The 16991-nt window shown below is 36.2% G+C and overlaps 1 protein-coding gene across 2 annotated transcripts; it reads left to right on the forward strand.

Annotated features, from left to right (window-relative positions):
• Positions 1–3534: 3534 nt before the first annotated feature.
• Positions 3535–16348, forward strand: LOC113652900 (class I histocompatibility antigen, F10 alpha chain-like). 2 transcript variants are annotated; one of them, XM_047807666.1, is made up of 7 exons: positions 3535–3603; positions 14540–14806; positions 14989–15261; positions 15462–15740; positions 15832–15924; positions 16058–16087; positions 16173–16347. In XM_047807666.1, exons 1-7 carry the CDS (start codon positions 3537–3539, stop codon positions 16202–16204), a joined length of 1041 nt encoding a protein of 346 aa, XP_047663622.1. In that variant the 5' UTR covers positions 3535–3536; the 3' UTR covers positions 16205–16347. The 2 variants fall into 2 exon arrangements, with proteins under 2 accessions (XP_047663622.1, XP_047663621.1); XM_047807665.1 differs by lacking the exon at positions 3535–3603 and adding an exon at positions 10565–10775 and having other exon boundaries at positions 16173–16348.
• The last annotated feature ends 643 nt before the right edge of the window (positions 16349–16991 follow it).

Raw genomic sequence — 16991 nt, forward strand, 5'->3', positions numbered from 1 at the left:
AGCTGTCAATTTTCAATGTACATTTAAGAGTGAACAATAAACATTTTTCAGTTTTATCACCAACACTCTTTCATTGCAGACTATTATGAACTGAATGAACTGGTAGTTTACAAAGCTTTCCAAATACATTTGTACTCATGCTGTGGGTGAAATGTCACCTGAAGCTGCTGTAGCTTTAGGCGCAGGCTTCCAAAAACACTCAGAGTGTAGTTTGGGTCTGCTTTCGTTTCATATCTTCTTTTACATTAGTTAGTTAATTTCAAATTTGCGCCACAAAACACCACCAAGCAACTAATTTTCCTCCTTGGTAGGTGACGTCAGATCAGTTCACAGGCCACGGAAGCCCCAATGGTCCAAAAATGTTAGTGATTCGCAATCGCGACCACAGTTTGTGTTCGCAACACACACGGGGTGAATTTATGAATGAAAGTTCTGTCACAAAACGATATTGTTACGTATCCTCACGCTTTCTAAGTGGGTATACGGAAATCCTTGGCATTTCCTAGTGGGTATACGGCGTATACCTGCGTATCACGTAGACTACACCACTGCTTGGAAGGAATAAGGTAAATGCTTTTTAAATATATTATTTTTGTACATGTTAAATCTACTTTATTATAAATGATTTCTGTGTTTGATACGGTTTTGATACGGCGGAGTTTACTTGATGGTAACGTATTTTGTTCGGACATCCAATTTCCCGCTCTTCTTCTACATTTTGTTTAACTTCGCTGTGAGGTTGAAACAAGCGGGAATGTCTGAGGTCAGCTCAGGCTAAATAAAGTTAAGGTTTGAAACTAAACATATTCGATCGCCATTTTACTCGTGACACACCCAGGATCATTAGGATAATTTAGTAGCAATTCTTGGATAAAATGCCTTTTGACTGACATTAATATTTTCTATGTAATTAGTTGATGGCAGTAAGCAATGTTCCCTGGTGTGGCAGTTTGGTGTATGGACTTCCTGGGGAGGAGAGACCAGCAGTAAGAGTTCTGCGAGCATTCATTTTTGCAGACAAACCTTAACTTATTTATTTGTTTAATTTTTTTTAATTAAACTGTGTATAGTTTTTAACAAACTTTTATTATTATTACTGTGGCCTGACTGCTTCATTGGATTCTGTGTTCTTTAACTTGTACACTGTTACATGAAATCTTTTCATATTTCACACATTTAATTGGAAGTAAATTTTTCTGACTGAGGTCAGTGAAGCATTTACTATGATATTTGATACAATTTCATAGAATGTGCTCCGTATATTAGACATATATATTAGATTTAAGGTTTGCTATTTTAGCCTAGACATCCTTTCCAAAAATAAGTAAATGTGTATTAATAAAACGAAGGACGACATTTTATTTAGATCATCTAAATTGCTTCCACATACGTCCGTGTTTCCCGTGGGCGGGATTACCGAGTTAAGTATTGCTGTAGAATCATTATTTTAATCACTTAAATTTCTGAACGATTTTGGGTTAAATTCAACCCAGCAGTGTTGTCATTTTTAACTATTAGTTGGGTTAAAATCACAACCCAGCATGCTGGGTTAAACATCATAACTAGCTGGGTTAAAATAACCCAGCGTTGGGTTTGTCCCTTTTTGACACAGCGATGGGTTGCCAAAATAACCCAAAATGGGTTGTTTTCAACCCAACAGTTTTTAGAGTGTAACAAAACAAACATGCAGCCAATGAGCAGAAAATGGTGTGTCATCTCAATATGCAGCGGAGAGATTGTTCGTTGTGCATGTCTGACATTAGCAGAAAGCAATTGAAACTTTGACATGGCGGATACCTGCTGTTACCTCACGTCTTCCACGTGACACAGAGCTAAACCTCTCACAGTACAACACACAATACTAGACATTTGACCTGTATTACCATAGTATTACTCATTGAGTACTTTCATTGGGTTATGTATGTATGTGTGTGTATGGCGGAGCTATCAAAACAGAGGTGACACACATTTGGGTTAGGGGCATGTTTGTTTTGGTAATTTCAAATGTCAACATTGGCTTTCAAACATCGTGCACCCCACCTTTAATATAAAACTGGGTCTACTGTTAGAGCTGCTGTTATATAAACATACTGCACACCATCTGATTTGAGAATTCAAATCATTGTGTTATAAATCATGTACTCAAAATCGTACACAAACCTGCTGCTGAAGAAACAATGTGAAATATTTAAAGAGGCATTTCCTGAACTGCTAGTCAGTTAGTTGCTACACAAATACATAAAAAATAAATGTCTATTATGTTGAAAAGACCTACACACCTGCTTTTTTTTTTTTTTTTTTTCTACGTAATGCTTAAACTATTACAATTGTCTGTTGGTGACTGGATTACTGTGTAATGAAAAGCCATGTTTTCTGGAGGGGAACATGATAAAAAAACAAATAATTGTACTGTATATGGTGTAAAGAAATAAAGCTACTCACATACATATGACATTCAAGATTGATTCTACACACTTTACCCTGTACAAGTTACACTGTACAAATGACGTTGTAAACTTCAGCAACTGATGACACTGAATCCTGAATTTTTCTTATGCTTCAGTTTTAACAACCTGAGAATTCTGAAAACATTTTTTCTACAGCATTTATATTTACATTTACAACTCTGAATGCTAGGAAGAATGTGACCATTGTTCTGTACCTTTATGTAATACATTTACATTTGTAGTAGTCCACTACCTTAATCACCAACCTATGTAAGAAATAAAAATGTAAGTAAATAAAACGATGAGGGTGAAAATCTTAATGAAGAACAAGAAGTTCGAACATTCATTCATTCATTCATTTTCTACCGCTTATCCGAACTTCTCGGGTCACGGGGAGCTTGTGCCTATCTCAGGCGTCATCGGGCATCGAGGCAGGATACACCCTGGACGGAGTGCCAACCCATCGCAGGGCACACACACACTCTCATTCACTCACACACTACGGACATTTTTTCCAGAGATGCCAATCAACCTACCATGCATGTCTTTGGACCGGGGGAGGAAACCGGAGTACCCGGAGGAAACCCCCAAGGCACGGGGAGAACATGCGAACTATACACACACGAGGCGGAGGCGGGAATCGAACCCCCAACCCTGGAGGTGTGAGGCGAATGTGCTAACCAATAAGCCACCGTGCCCCCAAGTTCCAACATAGCAGTGACAAAATACATAAAGTACTTTGGGTTTAATCAGAGTCAAGAAGAACAAAAGACAAATCATGCTCAAGCATTTTATACTGTTTTTCCTCTTTGAAGTTTAAATGGAGTTTCCCTTTAAATGTGTATTGAGCGTAAGAACTGAGTGTCTCGCAAATGGCTGGGTCACACATCGTTATGTGGTAATATATGTATAGACAGGGCTGTGCGTGCCCTCACTTGAGGTGCATTCAAAATTCTCTGGCTCCACCCCTGTTTTAGGTAGGAGTGTAGACTGGGCTGTGTTTATAAAGAGAATGGAATATACAAAACATAAACAATGAGAATGTAAAAGAAAAACAGGAAAATATTTTGGTTTTGTTTTGTTTTTGCAATGGTTTACTGGACTTTAATCCATGTTCTACTCTGGAATTCATTTTCTGTTCATCTGTCTTATGCAGGTGAGTTCAGTAACATTAAAAATCTTGATAATGAAAAGAATAAAATAAATGTCTATTTGCAAGACAAAGTTTTGGTTTTAGGTCAGGGATGTAGACTGAGCTGTGTTTTTAAAGAGAATGTGTTAATGTTAACAATCTTTATAATGTAAGGCTGCTTTGAAAAGAGTAATAAAAAATACACCCAATTTTGTTTTACTCAGTATTATCACATCCTCTGTTAAATCAACCCCTTACTTTTACTGCTCGACTGGAAGACATTACATGTTAACTAGAAGACACTAGACATGTTAACGTGCCCACTTTAATTACTATGTGTAATATTTATTGTTATTTATATGTATTTATTCATAGCATTATTATGCAGCTCTGATCTCTGAGCTCACAGTAGTGGCTTTTACAGTTGACCAGGGCAGATCCAATAACATATAAAACTTCACTTTTAGCAATGGTACTGTCTTTTGACTTGGTAAAATTAAGCATCTGATAGTAAAAAAAAGCGCCTCTGTGTATTAAGTAAAGTCGGCCACAGATTCACAGATTCGAGTTTCCCGAGTCAGTAACTCCTGAGCTAAACCTGTTACTGACTCGGGAAACTGTGAATATGTGGCCAACTTCCTGCTCCTTCAGTTCTCTCCAGCGCTGGAAAGCTGATCCTATATTAACACGTCCTACTTCTTGCCTTATCGTAAGCCTTTCTTCGCTTTCTCTCTGTTTTTATCCTCCATGTCAACCACGCATGCGCACTGAATACTCTCTCTGCCGCATATTGACAAGACACGCCCCTTTCTGCTCATTGGCTACACGGTTGTTTTGTTTTTTGTTTATTTTTTATGCCTGACTCAGTTTTCTGAAGCGTTTCTCAAAAATCGGAGACCCCACATTTAAGTTATAAACATCCGTAGCAAACACCTTCATCTATTACATGGCGCTTTCAGACTAATAAATTATAGCACATTTTTCCTTCGTATAGTGCAAAAGGTTTAGACAGGTGTGAAAAAAATGCTGTAAACAAAGAATGCTTTCAAAAATGGAAAGGTTAAATGTTTATTTTCATAAATGAACAAAATGCAGTGAATGAACAAAGGAGAAATCTAAATCAAATCAATATTTGGTGTGACCGCCCTTTGTCTTCAAAACAGCAGCAATTCTTCTAGATACACTAGCACACACTTTTTGAAGGAACACGGCTGGTAGGTTGTTCCAAGCATCTTGGAGAAGATAACCACATATCTTCTGTGGATGTAGGCTCTCTCACATCCTTCTGTCTCTTCATGTAATCCCAGACACACTCGATGATGGGGGTCGTGCCATCACTTCATGCTGGTTTGATGGCAAAAGGTATTAACACCAAATATTGCTTTGATTTAGATTTTCTTTTTGTTTGCTCACTTGCATTTTGTAAATTGACAGAAATAAACACTCATTTATATTTCTAAAGCATTTTTTGTTTACAGCATTTTTTCACACCTGCCTAAAACTTGCACAGTACTGTATGTATGGTATGTATATACAGTATATATGTATTTAAAGTATATACGTATGTGTGTATGTATGTATGCATGTGGTGTTTGTATGTATGCATGTATGTATGTATTTATGTATGCATAGCCACAGACTGATCACCTCCATGGCACGTTGAATTGAGGCAGTAATTAAAGCAAAAGTAACCCCTGCAAAGTATTGAGTACATATGAACATACTTTCCAGAAGGTCAACAATTCACTAAAAATGTTTTTTTATTGGTCTTATGAAGTATTCCAATTTTTCGAGATTTAATCAGACTGAAGGTGAGACTGAAACACTCAGATTTTAACTCTACTCTACCCCTTTAAACCAGGGGTGTCAAATCCAAACTCTGTAAGGGCCATGCTGAGGGTTGTGAATAAAATCAGGGGCCGGACATATATTTAGAGGATTTTTTTTATTTATTAAATAAGTGTATTAGTGCCTTTATTAAAATATTCAACGTTCATTAAACCTTATTGATTAAAAAAAGGTTTTTAAATCTAATTTAGATTTGGAACACGTTTAGACAACATCTGTGTCACAGCACAGACTTCATCAAAACAAGAAATAAGGTCTCTGATCAGCATAACTGCATAAAACAGTACTTCAGTAGCCTACTTTAAGACAGTAAAACAGTACTTTAAAACAGTATTAATACAGTACTTTAACCCTCCTGCAGACCTTTTCTGCAGTCCTGTGCAAATTAGGAGCGCCGAGTCAAGTTGACCCTTGTCTGTTTTGACTGCTTATAAAAAATGAAGTATATATGATAGCCTTTTTTTCCACCTTTTTAGTCTAACTTGTTTCCAACATATTAACATATATTTTGCAAAAAAAAAAATATGTAATATTTGGTATAATAAACCTTATTTATTTACAAAAATGCCTAATTTTTAGTGTGTATATATATATATATATATATATATATATATATATATATATATATATATATATATATATATATATATAAATTTGAATTATTTTCACTATAGAGAGCCTATATACTCTCACTATAGAGAGCCTGTACATCACAAAAGTTGATGTACAGGCTGATGTACAGGCTGGTATATTTCAAAGCCAGGAGATTGTTTTGAAAACATTTTGACCATTTTTAATGTCAGCAAATAATAAAACCAATCCAGGCCAAATTGACTTGAATGCTTATAAATCAAAAATTCTACAATGAGGCCATCCTTAAAAATATTCTTGTTTGCCGTAACCCGACCGACCCTGTCAATTTAAGACCGACTCAATATTTACATTTTCTTTTTTGCTTTAAGTCCGACCGATTTATGTAGATGTAAGTATGTGTCCTACGGCAGAGAGACTCTGGAGAGGAAAGGTAAAGTCTGTGATGTTCACTGTTCCTGTAGCACAACTGCTGTTCACATAAACACAAACAACCTCACTACAACACAAACACACAGAGTGTATGCACATTAATGACACACTCCTTCACTACAACACACTGATATTTACACATTAACGTTCTCCTTTACACTAAATCATAGTGTTAACATCGATATCCCTGTGTGTCTCTACAGCTCGTCCTGAGGTATCCGTCTTCAACAACTCTCCAGATGTGGTGTGTCACGCTACAGGTTTCTACCCTTAAGAATTAATGATCACCTGGTAGAGAGATGGAGAGGTCATGCATGAGAATGTGGAGCTCAGAGAGACGTTACCAAATCAGGATGGAAGCTTCCAGAAGAGAAGCATACTGAGAGTCTCACCTGAGGATCTGCAGAAACACAACTACACCTGTGTGGTTCAGCACAGCAGCCTGGACAAGGAGATAGTGAAGATCCTCCTGAGAGGTAGAAGAAACTTTTTACTATATATCACTTTTATAGTGTGAAAGCTTGTGTATCAATACATTAAATAATAAAGACTCTGGTGATTTAACAGATGGAGGATCTGCTGCACTGCTTGTTGGTTTTCTTGTTGCAGTCTTGGTTTTTGTTGCTTTTGTTGGATTTCTCATCTGGAAGAAAAAATCTGGTAAGAGAAGGCAGAAGTTGTGTTTTCAGATTACACATTTAGTAATGTTTTGATTTTAGTCTAAACACTAATCTGATGTTATCTATAGTGAATTGAAGCTCAGTTCTTATTCATGTCAAATACATCATGTTCCACAAAACAGGAGCCATGAGTGAGCCTTTGATCAGTCAACAATAAAATGTAATTTGCTTATTTTTAATGTTTACTCCGAATATTAACTTTGAATCATTTACAGCCTCTGAAGAAAAAACACAACAAGAAGACTGACTATCTTCTGAAATGAGAGAGTAAGAGACTTTTACATTGTGATTATGTATTAAATATATTCTGGTTCTTTAGTTACACTGAATCACAGTTCAGAAGTGATCATATTTATTTTGGTGTATATTTTTTCCAGACAACATAGTGAACTTTCTACATTTATACTTATACATTAACAGTCTAATTTAAAATGCTTCCAAATACCAAATTGTTTATTACAAAAAAGTGGTCTTGAGATTTTAATTTGGAATTAGATTTTTGAGATTTCTAAGTTACCTTTAGTGTATTAATAACTTCTGAGATCATGAGTGTTGCTTGCTGCACAATCAGCTCTGTGCTGAACACAAGCTCAGTGTAATAGGTGTCTTCGAGTGACAGCAAGACACACTTCCTCTTAAACCATCTCAGTAAAATTGGTTGCTCTTTATTTGGACCATAGAATAGGCCAGTGGTTTGATCACCTAACAATTGGGACTGTATATTTTATAACGGATTTTTAAAAAGATCAGTGTAAGGAATTTGGCTTATTCCATTTTATTTTTCTTTATGTACCACATTTTTAATATGTAATGATTATTAAAACGTTATTCTCATAAATACTGTGAATTGTTTTGTATTTGTTTTGTAAGCATTATTTTTTTTAAAAATATTGATTCGTATTAATTGATTGTTTTGTTGTGTAGGAGCTTGTGGACGCATGCTTTACTTTCAGCGTTTTACCGCTAAGTATTTAAAGCCATGCCCCTGAAATATACTTGCTGTTAGTTTAACTGTTTATAGTTTAACCATACGTTAGGTATACAGATGGGTGGTAGAACAGGGTCAGGTTTGTAGACATATAAATTTGAGTATCATCTGCAGAACAATGTATACCAAATTTCCTAAAAAATATGACCTAAGGGGAGAAGATTAATAATAACAAGAGGGTCCAGGACAGAACCTTGGAGGACACCACTACTGACAGGGAAAGACTGAGAATGGAAATTTTTTGATTGAACAAACTGACTATGGTCAGAATGATATGAAGTGAACGAAGTCAACATGTACCACTAATGCCAATAGCAGCTAATCAGGTTAATAGGATAGTGTGAGAAACAGTCTCAAACAATGCACTCAAATCTAACAGGACAAGAATTCTTAAAAATTCCAGCATCAGCAGCCATCAGGTGATCTGTATTGAAGAAACCAAGTAGCTGACAAATCTTTTTGTGCTGACAAAAAGTATGTGAAAGGTTTGTACACGGTTTAAGAATTATGCCTGTTATACTGTAGGTGAATGTGCAGAATGATGTTAGTGTAGTATGCAATATGGGGACAAATGCAGTACAGTATGAGGAGATATGTACACTGTACAAACACTATTGCTTTTGTTTTTTAATAAACTTCCAGTGCCTATAACATCATATCATCTCTTTTGACAAAAAAAGTATACAAGTTTACAAAATAAAACTTCTGAAACATATGAAGATACTGTATATGTTGCAATACAATCTCATAACATAAGTTGTTGTTGTTTTATGTTACATGAAACAGAAGCAGGTAGTTTTTTATAGAATTTAAATTAGAACTGATATACTGATTTTTTTTATACAAATAAAAAAATGCAATGCAAATTAAATACTGGTGTGGTGCAGAAAATTCAAAAGATCAGACACAAGCACTGAAAATGTAACAAAGGAAAATCAAAATGAAGAAAAGAGAACATCATCTAGAAGTTAAGTCCTGTCAAATGGACTTCTTTCTAGTTAGATTGTTTCAGAAATGTTTCAATACCCACACCAAAAGTGGTGTGAATGATACACGTGATGTATGTAGGTGGATGTGTTTGCATGCAGTGTGAGTAAAATGTTATCCTTTTTTTTTGTGTTCATTTAGTCACTTGGTTTTAGAATTGTGTTTTGTTTAGGTGCAAATTGTCTTTGTATTCTTAAAGAGCTTCTTCTCTTTCTTCTGGATTGCTGCATGTGTAAATACTGTCAGGTTTTTTTGCTTAAGAAAGGATTTCTGGGGAATTACTGGATCGAGCATCCCCAATTCCCAGGTGTAACATAGGTTTGGTGTTTTGTCTTTGTTCGGTATTTAATCTTCTTTATTTTGTAACCTGTTTCTTGTGTCTTGAAGGGATCTGAATCAAGAAAGGATCTGAATCAAAGAGCTTGTGCCTAAAAGGGTTTAAAATTAGGACCTTTCTTTCAGGGTGTTTACCACAGTGACCTACCACATGCTTTGTATGGCCTTTCAAATCATCAGAAGGTTATTGCATACAGCCTTTGAATATGCAAATAAAGATTTGCAAGGGTTTGGCAGGGACATTCAAGCTGTTGGCACCATATACAGTATAGATAGTAAACAGAAAAATACAAAAATAATATAGAAAAAAAAACAGAACCAGGTGAAAATCTTGGAGAGCAGCAATTTGTTTATAAATCTTGAATTTAATTTTTGTTTTATTTTTTATTTTTTCTTGTTCAAATCCTGATTGATTACCAGTGTAGGTTTTAAGTTATTACCTTACATTAGCTATATATTTACATTATTTTGATTAAAATAATGACTAATATCACCTGTCTAGTGAATAGTACTTTAGTCAGATCTGACTCAAAGCTCTACGCATTCCAGGTAAAAGCATGCAGACTCATAAATGTTTTCCTCAGGGTGTGGCAAGATGCAAACACCCTGTACCGTATCTACAGAGCATGTTCTGTTTACAATGACTCTACTGTGCAGACTATCACTTCCCATTTCAATAATATAAACAGTCAACAGTCAAAATAATATTCCACACTGCATTCACACCGGGACTACATTTACCAGAATACACTGATATTGGTCTGGTTGATGGAGAGCCGTTTGTGCACTATGACAGTAACATAAAGAAATTCGTGGATAAAGAAGATCACTGATTATGATCCAGACTACTGGAGCAGTGGGACACAGATTCAGAATGATGCACTTTTTGTTGTGCTTTTTCACTGTTTGATCTGTAAAGTGCACACTCCTGCCGCCTTGTGGAGCACATTAGTATTGCACCTTTATCCTGATTCTGTAATGATCCACCGGAAGCAGAAGACAGGAGACGGTGTATAAATGTAAATATATCAGTATGTCTGGTTGCAACTGTAATTAAACCTTTATATTGTTTATAAGTGTAAATATATCAGTATGACAGGTTGTAACTGTAATTACACCTTTATATTGTTTATAAGTGTAAATATATCAGTATGAAAGGTTGTATAGGTTGTAACTGTAATTTGAAAGTATGCAAATGTTTTAACGGATTGTTGTCCAAGTGACAAAGACTGTTTCGGCCATTTGACTGTTTTTACCTTGTTACACAATGGTTCACTGGACTTTAATCCATGTTCTACTCTGGAATTCATTTTCCGTTCATCTGTCTTATGCAGGTGAGTTCAGTAACATTAAAAATCTTGATAATGAAAAGAATAAAATAAATGTCTATTTGCCAGGCAAAGGTGTGGTTTTAGGTCAGGGATGTAGACTGAGCTGTATTTTTAAAGAGAATGTGTTAATGTTAACAATCTTTATAATGTAAGGCTGCTTTGAAAAGAGTAATAAAAAATACACCCAAGAGATTTTGTTATTATCACATCCTCTGTTAAATCAACCCCTTACTTTTACTGCTCGACTGGAAGACATTACATGTTAACTAGAAGACACTAGACATGTTAACGTGCCCACTTTAATTACTAAGTGTAATATTTATTATTATTTATATTTATTTATTCATAGCATTATTATGCAGCTCTGATCTCTGAGTTAACAGTTTTGGCTTTTACAGTTGACCAGGGCAGATCCAATAACATATAAAATTTCACTTTTAGCAATGGTACTGTCCTATGACTTGGTAAAATTAAGCATCTGAGAATAATTTGTCTTTAAAAGCTTCCTTAAGTTATAAAAATCCATTGCAAACACCTTCAGCATCTATTATTTGGCGCTCTCAGACTAATAAATTATAAAATTATAGCACATTTTTTACCTCATCAAATTTATGTAAATAAATGGTAAATAAAAAGGTATGTTTACAAATGAAACATGGAAAAAGTATGTATGTTTGTGTGTATGTATGTATGTATATATGTACTGTATGTATGTATGTATGTATGTATGTATGTATGTATATATGTATGTGTGTAGTGTATGTATGTACGTATATATATATATATATATATATATATATATATATATATATATATATATATATATATATATATATATATATATATATATATATGTATGTATGTATGTACAGGTGCATCTTAATAAATTAGACTGTCATGGAAAAGTTCATTTATTTCAGTAATTCAACTCAAATAGTGAAACTTGTGTATTATATAAATTCAGTACACACAGACTGAAGTAGTTTAGGTCTTTGCCACTGTCAAAGAAAACTGGGCTTCCATACCATCTCAGCAGTGCCGCAGACTGATCACCTCCATGCCACACTGAATTGAGGCAGTAATTAAAGCAAAAGGAGCCCCTACCTACTTTCCAGAAGGCCAACAATTCACTAAAAATGTTTTTTATTGGTCTTATGAAGTATTCTATTTTTTTGAGATAGTGAATTGGTGTTGTATGTATGTATGTATGTATGTATGTATGTATGTATGTATGTATGTATGTATGTATATATGTATGTATGTATGTATGTATGTATGTATGTGTGAATGTACGATATATGTGAAATATGCAACACACTTCTATCCTCAGATTGCATTTGGTGTGGGCATGGTCAATGACTCATTTAAAATGTGATGAATGTTGATGTGTCCTGTCTCTCCTCAGCTGGTATAGAAAGTGAAGATACTGATGGGTTATTTTGTTTATGGACATGTTGTGAGATGAGGTTCTGTTACCTGAGCTGGGATCCATGGGATGGTGCTGGTGTTGCATCTAATACAAACAATCTGTAGTTGTCAGGTAGTCCATTGTCAAATTCCAGGGGATGGAAGAATTCAATCCCAGAAATATTGAGTTCATTTAACCAGTTTCTGTGAGGTTACTGTATTGAATGCAGAGAGGAATCTAACTGGAATTGAAACATAAGCGTGTTTTGTACAGAAATGAAAGTAGAAAGTACAATGGCAACCCTACGTAAAACATGAGGCAGCATTATTTGCAAGACAAATTTGTCGTTTTAGGTATGGGTGTAGACTGAGCTGTGTTTCTAAAGAGAATGTGTTAATGTTAACATCCATCCATCCATCCATCCATCCATCCATCCATCCATCCATCTTCTGCCGCTTATCCGGGGCCAGGTCGCAGGGGCAGCAGTCTAAGCAGGGACGCCCAGACTTCCCTCCCCCCAGACACTTCCTCTAACTCTTCCGGGGGAATACTGAGGCGTTCCCAGGCCAGCCAAGAGACATAGTCCCTCCAGCATGTCCTAGGTCTTCCCCGGGGTCTTCTCCCGGTTGGACATGCCCGGAACACCTTCCCAGGGAGGCGTCCAGGAGGCATCCGGAACAGATGCCCGAAACACCTCAGCTGACTCCTCTCGATGTGGAGGAGCAGCGGCTCTACTCTGAGCTCCTCCTGAGTGACTGAGCTCCTCACCCTATCTCTAAGGGAGCGCCCAGCCACCCTACGGAGGAAACTCATTTCGGCCCCTGTATCCGGGATCTTGTCTTTCAATCATGACCCAAAGCTCATGACCATAGGTGAGGGTAGGAACGTAGATCGACTGGTAAATAGAGAGCTTCGCCTTGCAGCTCAGCTCTTTCTTCACCACAACAGACCGGTATATCGACCGCATCACTGCAGAAGATACACCGATCGACCTGTCGATCTCCCGCTCCATCCTTCCCTCACTCGTGAACAAGACCCCAAGATACTTAAACTCCTCCACTTGAGGCAGGAACTCTCCACCAACCTGAAGGGGACAAGCCACCCTTTTCTGGCTGAGAACCATGGCCTCGGACTTGGAGGTGCTGATTCTCATCCCCACCGCTTCACACTCGGCTGCAAACCGTCCCAGTGCACGCTGAAGGTCTTATTTGATGAAGCCAACAGGACAATATCATCTGCAAACAATCTTGATAATTACTATTTTGAAAAGAGTAATAAAAAAAGAGATTTTGTTTTGCTTAGGATTATAACTTCCTCTGTTAAATCACCCCTTACTTTTTCTGTTTGACTGGAATGGTAGACACTAGACATGTTAACATGCCCACTTTAATTATTATGTTTAACATTTATTTTTTAGAATAAAATTGAATACTTGCTCAACAAGAACAACCGATACAAAAGAAATAGACAATTTATATTCGTCCATTAGATTGAGAGATATTTAAGTGTGATTCATAACTCCAGAGAACATGTCCTTAAATATGATGGTTCAAAATCTGTCTGTCTCTCAACATATTCCAGAAGAGAGAAAAAATAGAGATACTGGTGTGAAAAAGTGTTGGCCCCTTCCTGATTTTTTTATTTTTTGCATGTTTGTCACACTTTAATATTTCAGATCAAACAAATTTAAATATTAGTCAAAGATAACACAAGTAAACACAACATGCAGTTTTTAAATGAAGGTTTTTATTATTAAGGGAAATCAAAATCCAAACCTACATTGCCCTGTGTGAAAAAGTGTTTGCCCCCCTCTTAAAACATAACTTAACTGTGGTTTATCAAACCTGAGTTCAATTTCTCTAGCCACACAGGCCTGATTACTGACACACGTGTTCGCAATCAAGAAATCACTTAATTCAGTAATACCATACTGACTCAAGAAAGTGTCCCTTACTTAAATAGGTGGAGTAAGAGGCAGGCCCTCTGTGCAACTAATAATATTCTTCCCACTTCAATAGTATAAACATTGCCCACTGCTCCGGGTGTGTGTGTTCACGGTGTGTGTGTTCGTTGCTGTGTGTTTGCACCTTGGATGGGTTAAATGAAGAGAATGTCCAGGAGGATATTCTGAGTATATATATTTATGAAAGTGACATGACATACGGCTAAGTATGGAGACCCATACTCAGAATTCGTTCTCTGCATTTAAACCCATCCAAAGTGCACACACACAGCAGTGAACACACACACACACCATATATATATATATATATATATATATATATATATATATATATATATATACTGTAACATTTTTGTATTTTGTTTATCCCACCTCCACCCCCATTCTCTGTTACAGTCACACACACACTGCACTACATCCACACTGCAGTCACACCAGGAATAAATTTACCAGAATACACTGATGTTGGTCTGGTTGATGGAGAGCCATTTGTGTACTATGACAGTAACATAAAGAAATACATCCCAAAAACTGAGTGGATAAAGAAGATCACTGATGATGATCCAGACTACTGGAGCAGTGGGACACAGAATCAGAATGATGAACAGGAGATCTACAAAGATGATGTGATTACACTAATGAGGCGCTTTAATCAGACTGAAGGTGAGACTGAAACACACTCAGGTTTTAACTCTGTTAATGTGTAGAAGGAGACTGAACCATGTGTGTGTGTGTGTGTAGAAGGAGACTGAACCGTGTGTGTGTGTGTGTGTGTGTGTGTGTGTGTGTGTGTGTGTGTGTGTGTGTGTGTGTGTGTGTGTGTGTGTGTGTGTGTGTCTCTACAGGGGTTCACACACTACAGAGGATGTATGGATGTGAGCTCCATGATGATGGGACTGTTAGAGGTTATGAGCAGTTAGCTTATGATGGAGAAGATTTCATTAGTCTTGATCTGGAACATGTCACCTGGACTGCAGCCAAACCTCAGGCTCTTAACACAAAAAGCAAATTGAATACAGCAGGAGCTGCTACTTTTGAAAAATTATATTTGGAGAACATCTGTATTGATTGGTTACAGAAGTATGTGACCTATGGCAGAGAGACTCTGGAGAGGAAAGGTAAAGTCTGTGATGTGCTCTGTTACTGTAGCTCAACTGCTACTCACACAAACACACACAACCTCACTACAACACACACAGATAATGTGCACACTAATGACACACTCCTTTACTACAACACACACTGATATTTACACATTAACATCCTCCTTTACACTAACTCATAGCATTAACATCGATATCCCTGTGTGTCTCTACAGCTCGTCCTGAGGTATCCGTCTTCCACAAACACTCGTCTACAGATGTGGTGTGTCACGCTACAGGTTTCTACCCTGAAGAAGTAATGATCACCTGGCAGAGAGATGGAGAGGTCATGCATGAGAATGTGGAGCTCAGAGAGTCGTTACCAAACCAGGATGGAAGCTTCCAGAAGAGAAGCATACTGAGGGTCTCACCTGAGGATCTGAAGAAACACAACTACACCTGTGTGGTTCAGCACAGCAGCCTGGACAAGGAGATAGTGAAGATCCTCCTGAGAGGTAGAAGAAATATTTTACTATATATCACTTTTATAGTGTGAAAGCTGGTGTATCAATACATTAAATAATAAAGACTCTTGTGATTTAACAGATGGAGGATCTGCTGCACTGCATATTGGTTTTCTTGCTGCAGTCTTGTTTTTTGTTCCTTTTGTTGGATTTCTCATCTGGAAGAAAAAATCTGGTAAGAGAAGGCAGAAGATTACACATTTAGTAATATTTGGATTTCAGTCTGAACACTAATCTGATGTTATCTATAGTGAATTGAAGCTCAGATCTTTTTTATAATAATTGTTTGTCCATCATCTCTCTTTCAGGCTTCAAACAAGTTCCACAAAACATGAGCCGTGAGTGAGTCTTTGATCAGACAACAATAAAATGTAATTTATTTTTTAATGTTTACTCCAAATATTCACTTTGGATCATTTACAGCCTCTGAAGAAAAACCACAACAAGAAGACTGACTATCTTCTGAACTGAGAGAGACTTTTACATTGTGATTATGTATTAAATAGATTATGGTTCTTTAGTAAAACTGAATCACAATTCAGAAGTGATCATGTTTATTTTGGTGTATATTTTTTCCAGGAGTCCAGACAGATGATGACAGATGATATCTATAATGATATTTACTTATAATTACACACCACATATCTCTACCTTGTGGAATAATATAATTATCTCAATAATCAGAAAGTCTATTTTTGTAGTATTATTTATTGTTGAAAAAAAAGAAAGAAAAACATCCATTAAAAAGTGAATAATGTTAAACTTTCCTTAATTTCTTTCAGAAGTTAATTAATGTAAAATGAATCCAATCTAATAATTTAGAATTTTATAGAAATATATATTTATATAATATATACAGTTTCTGCACATTTTTGTCAATGCCATAGCCTTGGAACCATTTACTTGTACTTTTCAACAATGTCTTCACATCTCTGTATTGCTATAGCCTTTAAATGTATTCACTGTACCTATGTTTATATATATATATATATATATATATATGTATATTACATGCTGTACATATGATTCCTACACTTGTCTATTTGTGCAATTGCTACTCATTGCACTTCTGGTAGATGCCAAACTACATTTCATTGCAGTGTACCTGTATTATGCAATGACAAAAAAGTTGTATCTATCTATTTAGCCATCTATTATAAGGCTATTATGAGCCCCACCCCCACCCCCCGCCATCAACTAATAATATTAGCCTATTATACAGTATTAGCAATGTATTAGCAT

The sequence above is a fragment of the Tachysurus fulvidraco genome, chromosome 24 (genome assembly GCF_022655615.1).
Source record: "Tachysurus fulvidraco isolate hzauxx_2018 chromosome 24, HZAU_PFXX_2.0, whole genome shotgun sequence".
In the NCBI taxonomy this organism is placed as follows: domain Eukaryota; kingdom Metazoa; phylum Chordata; class Actinopteri; order Siluriformes; family Bagridae; genus Tachysurus; species Tachysurus fulvidraco.